At 38.5% G+C, this 14,735-nt stretch overlaps 1 protein-coding gene across 1 annotated transcript in view; it reads left to right on the top strand.

The window, feature by feature from the left end:
* Positions 1-14,735, top strand: part of IRAK2 (interleukin 1 receptor associated kinase 2) — a 79,610-nt gene that overhangs the window by 17,298 nt on the left and 47,577 nt on the right. The window contains exons 3-7 of the mRNA XM_053720773.1: positions 6,393-6,572; positions 8,547-8,675; positions 8,753-8,856; positions 12,642-12,830; positions 12,923-12,987. Of these exons, the coding sequence (XP_053576748.1) occupies positions 6,393-6,572; positions 8,547-8,675; positions 8,753-8,856; positions 12,642-12,830; positions 12,923-12,987 (667 nt within the window). The remainder of the gene's footprint in view (positions 1-6,392; positions 6,573-8,546; positions 8,676-8,752; positions 8,857-12,641; positions 12,831-12,922; positions 12,988-14,735) is intronic.

Below are 14,735 nucleotides of genomic sequence, written 5' to 3'. Positions count from 1 at the left end.
CCAAACACCACACATCACTTGCTAAATTTGGAGGAATTCAAATTGCTATGGTTTTTCTGGAAAAGACAAAATAGGGTGTCACATAGTTAAGTTTATACCATTTACTATATTCCAGAACTAACTTGACAATCTCACAGCTTCTGTTCTGTAAGTGGGTAGTGCAATAGCAAATGTATCTAGAAATTCTGAAGTTAGACCAGCAAAACACTACATCCAATATGTCAGATCAACAGCTGCATCAATACTGGTACTTTTAAGGGCTGTAGACATTCAACCCTATTCAACAGGACTCAACCAACCAGACTGTCTAAAATATCAGGCAAAATCCCTGTGTCATAAAAAAGGGATATTTTTTAATAATAAAACATTATACAACGGGTTTCACAGTCTGAGTGATGGCTTCTTCAGGCATAAACTGACAACTAACACCAAAACCATTTATAGGTCATTAAGACACCATATGCACAAAATTTCAGTGAAGTGATAAGTGCAAAAATACAAGGCACATGGGGCGCGATCCGATAAACGGCGCAGTTTGCGGCACAAGCGAGGGAACCCGCATCGCCCGCAGTTTCAGCTTGCAACTCGAGCTATCCAATATGCAGCGCCGTCAGTTGCTAAAGTGGCGCAAGTCTCACAAACCAGCGATGTCCAGAAATCTGCGTAAGTACAGATTTTTGGAGTCGCCAGTGACTTGCGCCACATTAGAAACTGCCGGCGCCTACAAAACCTGACTAAAGTCTAAATCACCCGCACTGTCTAACACGCCTCTTAAACATAGCCCGACACGTCTAACCCTCTATCCGCTATCCCCCCTCACTAGCCTAACAATAAAAACAAGTTATTAACCCCTAAACCGCCGCTCCCGTACCCCTCCGCCAGCTATATTCAAATAATTACCCAATTACCTGTAAAATAAATCCTAACCTAAGTTACAAATACACCTACACTATCCGCGTCTCGTTAAATTAAATAAACTACAAATATCTATCTAAAAATACAATTAAATAAACTAAACTAAATTACAAAAAAAAAAACACTAAATTACAAAAAATAAAAAAAAGATTACAAGATTTTTAAGCTAATTACACCTATTCTAAGCCCCCTAATAAAATAATAAAGCCCCCCAAAATAAAAAAAATTCCCTGCCCTATTCTAAATTAAAAAAAGTTCTAAGCTCTTTACCTTACCAGCCCTTAAAAGGGCCTTTTTTGGGGCATGCCCCAAAGAATTCAGCTCTTTTGCATTTAAATTCATATACAATACCCCCCCCCCCCACATTACAACCCACCACCCACATACCCCTATTCTAAACCCACCCAAACCCCCCTTAAAAAAGCCTAACACTACCCCCCTGAAGATCTCCCTACCTTGTCTTCACCACACTGGGCCGAACTCCTCATCCGATCCGGGCGATGTCTTCCTCCAAGCGGCAAAGAAGAATTCTTCATCCCGGCGACGTCTTCCTCCAAGCGGCAGCAAAGTCTTCTTCCTTCCGGCAGCATCTTCCATCAAGCGGCATATTCAATCTTCTTTCTTCTAACTTAATTCCGATTGGCTGATAGAATCCTATCAGCCAATCGGAATTCGGCGGACGCCATCTTGGATGACGTCATTTAAAGGTACCTCATTCATCGTTCAGTCGTCGGCCGGGATGGATGCTCCGCGGCGGCGGAGCGAAGAAAGAAGATTGAAGATGCCGCTTGATGGAAGATGCTGCCGGAAGGAAGAAGACTTTGCTGCCGCTTGGAGGAAGACGTCGCCGGGATGAAGAATTCTGCTTTGCCGCTTGGAGGAACACGTCGCCCGGATCGGATGAGGAGTTCGGCCCGGTGTGGTGAAGACAAGGTAGGGAGATCTTCAGGGGGGTAGTGTTAGGCTTTTTTAAGGGGGGTTTGGGTGGGTTTAGAATAGGGGTATGTGGGAGGTGGGTTGTAATGTGGGGGGGGGGTATTGTATATGTATTTAAATGCAAAAGAGCTGAATTCTTTGGGGCATGCCCCACAAAAGGCCATTTTAAGGGCTGGTAAGGTAAAGAGCTTTGAACTTTTTTTAATTTAGAATAGGGCAGGGATTTTTTTTTTATTTTGGGGGGCTTTATTATTTTATTAGGGGGCTTAGAATAGGTGTAATTAGCTTAAAAATCTTTTAATCTTTTTTTTATTTTTTGTAATTTAGTGTTTGTTTGTTTTTTGTAATTTAGTTTAGTTTATTTAATTGTATTTTTAGATAGATATTTGTAGTTTATTTAATTTATTGATAGTGTAGGTGTATTTGTAACTTAGGTTAGGATTTATTTTACAGGTAATTGGGTAATTATTTTAACTAGGTAGATATTAAATAGTTAATAACTATTTAATAGCTATTATACCTAGTTAAAATAATTAACAATTTACCTGTAAAATAAATATAAACCCTAACATAGCTACAATGTAATTATTAATTATATTGAAGCTATCTTAGGGTTTATTTTATAGGTAAGTATTTAGATTTAAATAGGAATATTTTAGTTTATAATATGAATTAGATTAATTTAATAAAAATTTAGTTAGGGGTGTTAGGGTTAGATAGAGTTAATATAGTTAATATAAATACTATAGTAACTATATTAACTATATTAACCCTAATATAATTAGGGTTAATATAGTTAATATATATAATGTAATAACTATATTAACTATAATATACTTAGGGTTAATATAGATAATATAGCTGGCGGCGGGGTAGGTACATTAAATTAGGGGTTAATAATTTTAATAGAGATGGCGGCGGTGTAAGGGGCTTACATTAGGGGTTAATAATATTAATATAGCTGGCGGCGGTATAGGGGGATTAGATTAGGGGTTAATAATTTTTATATAGGTTGCGGCGGTGTAAGGGGTTAGATTAGGGGATAGCTAAGGTAGATGGCAGCGGTGTAAGGGGTTCACATTAGGGGATAGATACGGTAAATGGCGGCGGTTTTAGGGGTTCACATTAGGCGATAGATCAGGTAGGTGGCTGCGGTTTTAGGGGGTTAGTTTATGTAGATGGCGGCGGGGTACGGGAGCGGCGGTTTAGGGGTTAATAACTTTATTAGGGATTGCGGCGGGGGATCGCGGTTGACAGGTAGATAGACATTGCGCATGCGTTAGGTGTTAGGTTTATTTTCTAGCTAGTTTAGGGAGTTACTGGGCTCCAATAGTCAGCGTAAGGCTTCTTACAGCTGCTTTTTGTGGCGAGGTGAAAATGGAGTAAGATTTCTCCATTTTCGCCACCTAAGTCCTTACGCTGTATATTGGATACCAAACTGCGCTGGTTTGGTATACCTGCCTATAGCCCAAAAAACTACGGGCGATGGCAGAAATATACGGGCGTAACTTCTAGGTTACGCCGTATATAGGATACCAAACCAGCGCAAATATTGGCGTCGCCGGCTTTTGCGGGCGACGATTTTTATCGGATCGACCCCAGGATTGGTTTAGAGTTTTCTAAAGTAGACCAATCATTTAAAGGATTACAATGATCTATCCTTGTAGCAGTGTGCAAAAAAAACTAGACATGAAACCCAAACTAGACAAAATTTTGCGATTCAGCATCCGTTTGCTAAATGAATGCGGAATATTTCTGTGTGTGGCGGCATTTGTTTTGTTTTTGACACTGGATATATCAGTGTGAAAGAGCAAAACAAAGATGTGTACAAATCCAGATCTTTTTATGTTGCATTTTCGCACTCTTACATTTAGCTCAAACTTTTTGTTTACAGTCTTCCAGGTTCCCTTATTTATTCGCTCTTAGGGGTAGATTTATGAATTGTCGAGCAGACATGATTCGCTATAGCGAATCATATCTGCTTGACATCACTAAATGCCTGCATTTATCATTGCACAAGCATTTCTTGTGAAATGCTTGTGCAATGCCGCCCCTGCTCACTGGCGGCCAATCGGCTGCTAGCAGGGGCTGTCACTCATCCAATCGGATCGGGATGATTTCAATCCGCCACCTAAAAGGTGGCAGACAGGTTAAGGAGCAGCGGTCTTATAAATGGAGCCCATAGAACATTTTTCACCCTTATTTTTTTACAACTTTTAAAATCTTCATTTCAAACATTTAATATTGTTCTTGTCTACTCTTATATAGTTGATCATTTTGATGTACCTGACAGTTTAATGTCTTTACTCCCACTGTGCCTTAAATGAGAAACATAATTCACGGAGTTGCAGAAAATTGTTGAATATATTAATGAAGATAGTTTGTATGATGAATTGTTGTTGTATCAAACTGTATGAAATTGTAAAATAGTGTGTGTGTTTTTAGTAACTACTGTATCATTTGGCAATTTCCTACATTAAATTAGTCGATTCCTTTGTTTTCCTTATTTTCTTAAAAAAAAAAAAAATGGCAACCTTAGTATCAAGCACATTCTGAACTATGACATCTAATAGGACAGGGCTCAAAATGTCAAGTCCTAAGTTACTAGCCAGGACTCAATGTTACTCGTTACTTCTAATCCCACCCACACCACTACTTTACCCCTCTGCATATGTTAAGCCGTTGTTTTTATTTTATACAATAACAAATTAAATAACGCTACATACAGTAATAAATGAACAAAAAATAAGTCCATAACAGCTAGAATCATCATTTAGAGGTTCTGGGGAAGACAACAGCTGGATAAAAAAATAAAGTTGTTGAACGGAGAGAAAGCAGAGAGTGCTGACAGTCATGGAAGGTCATAGCAGACCTGGAGATTTATTTTTTTAAATAATTATCATCTCTCTCTTAAAGGGACATAAACCACACATTTATTTCTTTCATAATTCAGATAGAGCATGCGATTTTAAACTGCCTAATTTACTTATATTATCTAATTTAGTGGCTGCTCATAGATGTCTCATGTGATTGGCTCACACATGTGCATTGTTATTTCTTCAACAAAGGATATCTAAAGAATTAAAGGGACACTAAACCCAAACATTTTCTTTCATGATTCAAGTAGAGAATACAATTTTAAACAACATTCCAATTTACTTCTATTATCTAGTTTGCTTCATTATTTAGCTATCCTTTCTTGAAGAAATAGCAATGCAAATGGGTGAGCCAATCATATATGAAGCATCTATGTACAATAACCAATCAGCAGCTACTGAGCATATCTAGATATGCTTTTCAGCACAGTATATCAAGAGAATAAAGCAAGTTAGATAATAGAAGTAAATTAAAAATTTGTTTAAAATTGCATTCTCTTTCTAAATCATAAAAGAAAAAAATTGGGTTTAATGTCCCTTTAACTGTCTTTCTCTATTCCCTCCTCTCTTTCATGTCCCTTTAAGCAAATTAGATGACAGAAGTCAATTGGAATGTTGTTTAAAATTGTATTCTCTACCTGAATCATGAAAGACAAATGTTGGGTTTAATGTCCCTTTAACTGTCTTTCTCTATTCCCTCCTCTCTTCAATCTCTCTCTTTACCCTCTCCCTTCTCTCTTAGGCCATATCTTCTCATTACACTCTTTATTTCCCTTTCTCATATCCCTTTTTCTTCTCCATTCTCTCTTAAAGGGACACTGAACCCAAATTTTTTCTTTCATGATTCAGATGGAGTATGCAATTTTAAGCAACTTTCTAATTTACTCCTATTATCAATTTTTCGTCATTCTCTTTCTATCTTTATTTGAAAAAGAAGGCATCTAAGCTTTTTTTGGTTCAGACCTCTGGACAGCACTTTTTTATTGGTTGATGAATTTATCCTCCAATCAGCAAGGACAACCCAGGTTGTTCACCAAAAATGGGCCGGCATCTAAACTTACATTCTTGCATTTCAAATAAACATACCAAGAGAATGAAGAAAATTTGATAATAGGAGTAAATTAGAAAGTTGCTTAACATTTCATGCTCTATCTGAATCACGAAAGAAAAAAATTTGGGTTCAGTGTCCCTTTAAGCTCCACCTTATTCTCCACTTTCACTTTTCCTCTTCAATCTCTCTCTCTCTGCCCCATTTAACCTCTCAGAAGTAACAGTCTAAGTACTAATGGGGTCCCTACAGCCCTAGAGGAACAACAAATCTTTGCACTTTCATGAATATATAATATTTCCCTTCAGATAATAGTTTTAACTCATGGCCCAAAATGTGTGTTTGTCAATGCTGCAATAGGAATGTACATTCTGCTAATACAACGTGCCAACTTTGCTACTTACAACATGCCACCAGACTTCAGACTCAACATTCACCAACTAACTTTCACTCGCCACCGTTAAATTTCCACTCGCCAATGGCTACTGGAACTTTTGAGCCTTGTTAGACATCTAAAAGCCCATGGAATATAATCTTATAAACAGTACCTCTCATGTAGACCCCTGGGATTTAGCCAATAATAACCTGTGTGTATGTTTTTTGCTCTTTTATTCCAGCTTCTCGAATTGTTGATGATCAAACCATGCTGAGAAGGATCTCTCTTATGGAAAGGACAGGGAACAGCATTACTCGGGAGCTCTTGTGGTATTGGGCTCAAAGACTAGCCACTGTGCAAAACCTACTGACTATACTTCAGGATCTACAGCTGTACAGAGCAATGGATATTCTACACAAATGTGAGTTTATTATGTATAAATGTGAGTTTAACAGGATGTTTATAAATATATGCATTTCACAATTCTTCTGCAGTCATTGCAAATAATTAAGTTTAGTATATCTTTACAGCATTTTTCAAGCACAGACAGGTGCCTAATTAGATTGTATGGGGCACCAGGGCAATGCCCCCCTTATATTAACAGCACTCCTTCCATAGCTCCTTCCATTGCATCAGTAACTTCTAATACTTATATTGTGCCACCATAAAAGATTAATTACAGATACCATCAGAGCCGGATTTACAGCTCAGGTGCCCGAAGGCACCAAAACCTGAAGTTCCCCGCTGTGCAGGTGACCTTAACTAAAATGGTTGTCGGCAGAGAAATAACAGCGCAGCACGTGTGAGACAGCCATCTTAGTTAAGGTCGCCAGTTGGCCAGTATTTATAATAGGCAGAGACTGGTTCTCCTCTATGAAGGGCACCTGTAGGCACATGCCTACCCTGCATTATTGTAAATCCAGCCCTGGATACCATATTCCACAAAATCTTTAGGCTTGATGGGTAAGCCCCCTAGAAGACTGGGCCCAGTCTCAGCTTTGACCACATTTATTTAAGTCCCTGGCCACAGGCCTATTGATCCCAATGCAGATCTCAAGTGCTTTTTATTTGCTGGGCCCCCACCCACTTGCAAGAATATTTATTGCAGACAAGAATAAATGAGTGGAACATCCAAAAAGAGCAAGAATCTGAGTACAACATCCAATCAGAATCTGTCTGCAAACAATATTATTTCTTGTAAACAGCTAAGTATACCACATAGAATGCTCAATTAGACATCATATAGCTGAAGAAAATGATCAAATAGACATAGAGGCTGAGTAGACACTGGTTGCTAAACTAGAATATACATGGCTCTGGTTGGATACTATGCTTAGCACCATTTGTTGGTTTGTAAAATAAGATTTGAACCCCCCCCTAGCTTCCCTATCCCACACCAAGCATCTCCTGCTTCCCACTTGTATTACACAGAATGGACCACCCTACTTCTCTATGCCATACCACTCATCTAATATTTCCCACGTATCCTCATCTCTGCACCTGGTTAATTTCTGCCCTCCATGTGGATATAAATTATAGAACTTGAACAAATATAATTAAAGGGACACTCAGGCTTTATTAAATTTTCATGATTCAGATAGAGCATGTAATTTTAAACAACTTTCCAATTTAGTTCCATTAAAAAAATGTGCACAGTCTTTTATATTTACACTTTTTTGAGTCACCAGCTCCTACTGAGCATGTGCAAGAACTCAGACTATACGTATATGCATTTGTGATTGGCTGATTGCTATCACATGGTACAGGGGGAGTGGAAATATACATAAGTTTAAAATGTGTTAGAAAAGAATCTACTACTCATTTGAAATTCAGAGTAAATGCTATTGTATTTTCTTGTTATCTTGCATTTGTTTATTATGCAAATCTGCTGTGTTTACTGGTCCTTTAATAAAATACAAATGCAACAGCACCACTCTGTTTAAAATGGACCAAACTAATGTCCTTTTATTGAGGTTTTACTTGCACATATCTATGGTTTAGCAGAGACCCAAAAGCAATTGTGTTTTTTGATACAAATATAATTAGTGCCATTAATCCCTAGTAGATTTTGCACCCAGTCTGCTCTTCGACTGCCAGTGTCAGAAAATGTGTACCCAGTTTACTCTGAGAATGCTGCCCAGGTTATGGTAAATTGAGACATGATTAAGAACCAAGTTATGGTTTGAAACGTTGTTTGTATGATGGACCCTGCAAGGAAACAATAAAGGTCTTTTAAATTTTACTGGAGGCTGGAAAATTACTTCTATGGTAAATTCACACAGTTTATTCTGAAAGCTCCGCCCAGGACCTGGAATGTACACTAGCCCAGTCTGTGGGTGTAGTACCATATTTATATATATGTGTGTGTAACGTGTAATGTTTCACTTGAGTTTAGGGGTGCCTCAGTCCACAAAAACATCTCCATCAGACAAAAGGAAAGAGCAGCTTTCTCCTGCAGTAAATAAGAATAACAGAAATGGTAAAATGAAGACTGAGATGGAAATTCCAGACACCACAACTTCAGGTGTAGTATTTTGCCGATATTACATTTTGATCAGTGCAAGAATCTCTGAAGGTTTACCATGTTCTTATCTGTTACAGATCTTCCCAGCAATCCAGGGCCAAAGCCATCTTCTCCACCTTCATCACTGCTCAACTCTCTGCATGGATTTTCTGACCTGAACCTGGTGTCCCACTCACTAGAGGTAAGATCATGCCTTAGAGAACTCACCATAGGAGACACTCATCACAAATCTGACTGCACATTTCAATTCTGACATTTGTATCTTTTCCAATAGTACAGTGTGGGTAGTCAAGTTGGGTAAAACACTACAAAGGAAGATCTTGAATAGGGGTTAGATATGTATTTTATTAAAATGTGCATCTGTGGATATAATAACAAAGCAAGCTGACTCAGAGAGATATGTTCCTATTATAGGGATACAAAAATATAAGGTTTATTTTTTATATTATGAGTTTTTATTACAGATAGGGGACAATTATGATGCTTAATGATAATTTGAAGTCAGTTGTGGTAGTCTAGAAATGTAGTCATGATAACCTGAATGTGTTTTTTTTGTTTGTTGTGTGAGAAAAGGCAGATTATTTGTAATGAAATGACAAGGTTCTGAGTTATTGAATGTGATGTTGGCATAGTTATAAAGGGGAAATGAATATGCACCACTGAGGTTTAAAGGGACACTCAAGTCAAAATAAAACTTTCATGAATCAGATAGAGCAGTAATTTTAAACAACTTTCCAATGTACTTCAATTAACAAAATGTGCAGTCTTTTTATATTTACACCTTTTGAGTCACCAGCTCCTACTGAGCATGTGCAAGAATTCACAGAATATATGTATATGCGTTTGTGATTGGCTGATGGTTGTCACATGATACAGGAGGAGTGGAAATAGACATAACTTTGAAAATTGTCAGAAAAAATCTACTACTCATTTGGGGCTCGATTTACCAAAGCTCTACGGCTACAAGTTCTCACAAGAACTTGCTCGCCATAATTTATCAAGCAGCAGACCGCCGCTTCCTTAAACTTTTCGCCACCTTAGAAATTCAATCTCCGCGGTCGAGTCCGACCGAGGAGATTGACAGCTCCTGCCCGCGCGTGATTGGCTGTGCGCAGGCAGGGGGCGGGATTGCACGCGAGCTCAAAATTGCGCTCGTGTGCAATGTTGATTACCTGTGGGTAATTTCGCCCTGCCACAGGCGAGCTGAGGCGTACAGGGGCGCATATACATGCCCCTGTACGCCTCAGCTTTGATAAATCTAGCCCTTGAAGTTCAACGTATCATGTCTGATAGACATCGCTGAATGCCGACAGCATACTCTGTTGGCATTTATCATTGCACAAGCAGTTCACCCCTGCAGATTCGTGGCCAATTGCTTCATAACTGCTGTTTACGGCGAGCCTGAAGGCTCACACGGAAACAAGGGGAATAAAGGGCCATTCAGCCCTTGTTAAATCCACCCCTAAGTGCTATTGCATTGTCTTTTTATCATGTATTTGTTGATTATGCAAATCTACTGTATTTACTGGTCCTTACAAGTAGCATGTTATATAGCAGAAGGAAATGCAGGGAAGAAATATACATATTCAATATGTGATAATGTTTAACCATACAAAGGACAAGGGGAGTTAGTGATAAGATATAAATTAGCTTGTGACATACTGCAGGATATCAAACGTATATGAGATTTTAAAGATGGAGATGAGTTTATAAAAGGACCCAAAACTGAGAACCCACCTAGAGATGTAAAGGAAGGAAATAGATTTAGTTGAAGCAAACTGAAAGACTGAAGAAAGACTAAAAGACATGGGGGGCATATTTATTAATCTCCCTATGAAGCCTTCAGGCTCGCCAGAAACACCAGTTATGAAGCAGCGGTCTAAAGACAGCTGCGGTCTAAAGACCGCTGCTCCATAACCTGTCCGCCTGCTCTGAGGAGGCGGACAGACATCGCCGGAAAGCAACCCGATCGAATGCGATCGGGTTGATTGACACCCCCTGCTAGCGGCCGATTGGTCGCGAATCTGCAGGGGGCGGCGTTGCACCAGCAGTTCACAAGAGCTGCTGGTGCAATGCTGAATGCGGAGAGCGTATTGCTCTCCGCATTCAGCGATGTCTGTCGGACATGATCAGCTGATCGGATCATGTCCGAAAGAGGGTTGATAAATCGGCCTCATGGAATATGCAATTAAAAAAAAAAAAAAAAAATCATTTAAATTCTATAATGAAATTTACTGCTTTCCTGTGGTAGCTTTTAAGGAGTAGGAACGTTTACTAAGGGCTAGATTTATTAAAGCTGAGGCGTACAGGGGCGCGTATACGCGCCCCTGTACGCCTCAGCTCGCCTGTGGCGGGGCGAAAATACCCGCAGGTATTCGGCATTGCACATGAGCGCAATTTTGCGCTCGCGTGCAATCCCGCCCCCTGCCTGCGCAGAGCCAATCACGCGCGGGCAGGAGCTGTCAATCTCCTCGGTCTGACTAGACCGAGGAGATTGAATTTCGCCAGATTAGAGGTGGCGAAGAGGCTAAGGAAGCAGCGGTCTGGTGACCGCTGCTTGATAAATGACGGCGAGCAAGTTCTTGAGAGAACTTGCTGCCGTAGGGGCTTAATAAATCTAGCCCTAAGTGGTGATTGGTCACTGCACACATTTATCTCTTGTGGCTCACTATATGTGTTCAGCTGGTTTCTAGAAGTGCACGGCTTCTCTGACGCTAACCCTTTGTAGGGGCTAATAGACAGTTCTATACAAGCATTAGTGCAATAGTAAAATGTGCTTACATGTTACATATTAAAGCATTTTCTCTTTGCACTTTTATATTTGTTTCATTGAAACTTAACCCCTTTCCACAAAGCTTCTCTAGGAGTGCGCAGGTGCCTTGGGAACTATATGTATAACATTGTTACAAACATTGTTGCGCTGTTGTCATATAATGCCCTATTATGCTGTCATGGCAAGGAGCTACACTTTAAGTAGAAAGTCTTTTTAACATTCTATCAGCATCATGAAAATGTCAAAATCTGACTTTAATTTAAGCAGAAACTCACAGTAAGAAAAAGAGGAAGGTATCACATCAGAATTCAGAAGTCAAGGTTAAAGGGACATGAAACCCAAAAATGTTTCTTTCATGATTTAAGTAGAACAAACCATTTTTAACAACTTTCCAGTTTACTTCTATTATGAAATTTGCTTCATTCTCTTGGCATCATTTGTTGAAGGAGCAGCAATGCACTACTGTTTTCTAACTGAACACATGGGTGAGCCAATGACAATCGGTAAATATACAGTATGCAGCCACCAATCAGCAGCTAGAACCTAGGTTATTTGCTGCTTCTGAGCTTTCCTAGATAAACTTTTCCAAAAGGATAACAAGAGAAGGAAGCAAATTAAATAATAGAAGTAAATTGGAAAATTGTTTAAAATTGTATTCTTTATCTGAATCATGAAAGAAAGAAAAAAAAAATTGGGTTTTATGTCCCTTTAAGCAAACAAAAGGGCAGGGGGAGTGAGAATCAAGGTTTAATCTTTTTCTTTTTGGTTCAGACAGAGCTTGCAATTTTTAATACATTTCCAGATTTCTTCTATTATTAAATGTTCTTCATTCTTTTGATATCCTTTGTTGAAGGAGCAGCAGTACACTACTGGGAGTTAGCTGAACACATATGGGGAGCCAATGACATCAGTAATATATGTACAGTAACAATCAGCAGCTAGCTCCCAGTTCAATCTTGCTCTTGAGCCTATCTAGGTATGGTTTTCAACAAAGGATAAAAGAATAAAACTAATTTGATAATAGGCAAGTGGTTTAAATTACATACTCTATGCCATTTTTACTTTAGTGTCCCTTTAAGAGCAGCAACTGATGAAAATGAGTTCTGAAAAATTGGACGCCCTATCTGAGTAATGAAAGATTTTTGGGGGTTTCGTGTCCCTTTAATTATTGATTTGTTATTTTTGTTGCACAGGCGCTCAGTATTCCACAACAAGAGTGCAACGCATTTATAAACGGTTCCTGTCAGCCGTGGACCAGGGAGGAGGTAGAAGCTGCCACAAACCGGTTCAGCTGTGCCAATGTTTTACACCAAGGGGAATTTGCTGATGTCTTCACAGGTCGGAAGGCAAATAAGGTGTACGCCATAAAAAGGCTTAAAGAGGTGAACCTATGTCTGAGTTCTAAGCACTAGAGTAATGCATTTATTTATGTCTGACAAGCACAAGAGATATTATTTGTCTATTTTTGTTGTAGATGGAACACGATCAGCAGAATAGGGTGCAGTGTTTTTTCTACACCGAAGCTCAAATCAGTTTTCGGTAAGATCTCTAATCCCTTTGTTTCACGTATCACTTTGCTAAGTACATCACAGGATGGTCACTGATGTATCCCTTGGAACTGTTTATGATACAGTAGATGGACTGTTTCAGTTTCTGGCATATAAGAGTCCAAGTCTAATGGTGTTGGGGATTTCTCTTATGTAGCTGGAGGGAGGTGATCAGTATTGGTCTTGGAGAGGATCTAGTAGGAAACCTGAGGATATCTGTAGGGAATAGGTTGTCAGTGTGTTGTACTCCTAGACTGAGGTGAGGATCCTGCAGAAAACCTGTAGCCCATGGTAGTTAGAGGGAAGAAGAGGGAAGACACAGTCAGCTTGGAAGAGCCTAAAGTAACTAGGGATCTCACAGTGGTGGACAGGGTCAAAAGCACAAAGGCTCACATCCTGATCACTACAGCGGAAATCAAATTGACTTTGCTTTCTTGCTATCCTTGTTGAAAAACATATCTAGGAAGCCTCAGGAACAGCAATGCACTACTCAGATCTAGGTGGCTACACACATATGTCTCTTGTCATTGGCTCAACAAGTGTTCAGTTAGGCATCAGGAGTGAATTACTGCTTGGGAGCTGACCCTTTTACAGGGATTATAAATCTGCTAACACATCACAACATTCTGTTTTGGCACTTAGTTTTTCTTTTAAAGGGGCAGTCTAGTCAAAATTAAACTTTCATGATTCAGAAAGGGCATGCCGTTTTAAACAACTTTCCAATTTACTTTTATCATCAAATTTGCTTTGTCCTCTGGGTATTTTCTGTTGAAAGCTAAACCTAGCTAATATCACCTAGGTGATATGCTAATTTCTAAGCCCGCCTCTAATCTTAGTGCATTTTAACAGTTTTTCACAGCTAGACAGCGCTAGTTCATGTGTGTCTCATATATATATATATATATATATATATATATAAATAAAACATTGTGCTCACTCCTGTAGAGTTACCTAGGAGTCAGCACTGATTGGCTAAATTACAAGTCTGTCAAAAGATCTGAGATAAGGGGCAGTCTGCAGGGGCTTAGATACAAGGTAATCACAGAAGTAAAAAGTATATTTATATAACCATATGAAAAATATATAGGGGGCGCTCTTGGGCAAAAAATATGGTATTTTAAATGATAGTTGTTAATAATATTACTATATGACAATATAATATACTATGATACTGTCAGTATATTTATGAAAATCTTAGTAGTGCTATCCAAATAATATATAAGTTTATGGCAGGGTTATAAACACAATCTTAAAATAATTTTCCTTAAAAATTGAAAGCCTAATCAACCATGCATCTACTAGACCATACAATTAATATAAATATCTGAATTCTTTTATTTAGTTAATATCCATAAACATATTGAAGTATATTCGCAATAAAAGGAAATGAAACAAAATTTATATGCGTTGAAACCAACTCTTAAGATATGCTATCCTTCTTACAAAACCCAGAAAGATATACCTTCACAATTCAGCCTTTTATTTATTTAACACAATGGGACTAAAAACCTTTAACATCCAAGCAATACAATTCTAAACAGTGTTTATAAAACAATAGGATAATATATATATTCTGCTATTTAACTGCAATTTATCCTAATACAAAATTAACTGACAATATCAGAACTTGCATAGATGAGTTACTTGGTCAATCAGACGCAGATTTAAACAATATATATATAGGCTGTGAAATGCTAACTTGAAAAAAAAACACACTGCTTCTTTAAATCTATTAAATAC

This window comes from Bombina bombina, chromosome 7 (genome assembly GCF_027579735.1).
Source record: "Bombina bombina isolate aBomBom1 chromosome 7, aBomBom1.pri, whole genome shotgun sequence".
Lineage (NCBI taxonomy): Eukaryota > Metazoa > Chordata > Amphibia > Anura > Bombinatoridae > Bombina > Bombina bombina.
This window is presented reverse-complemented; position numbering and strand designations above follow the sequence as displayed.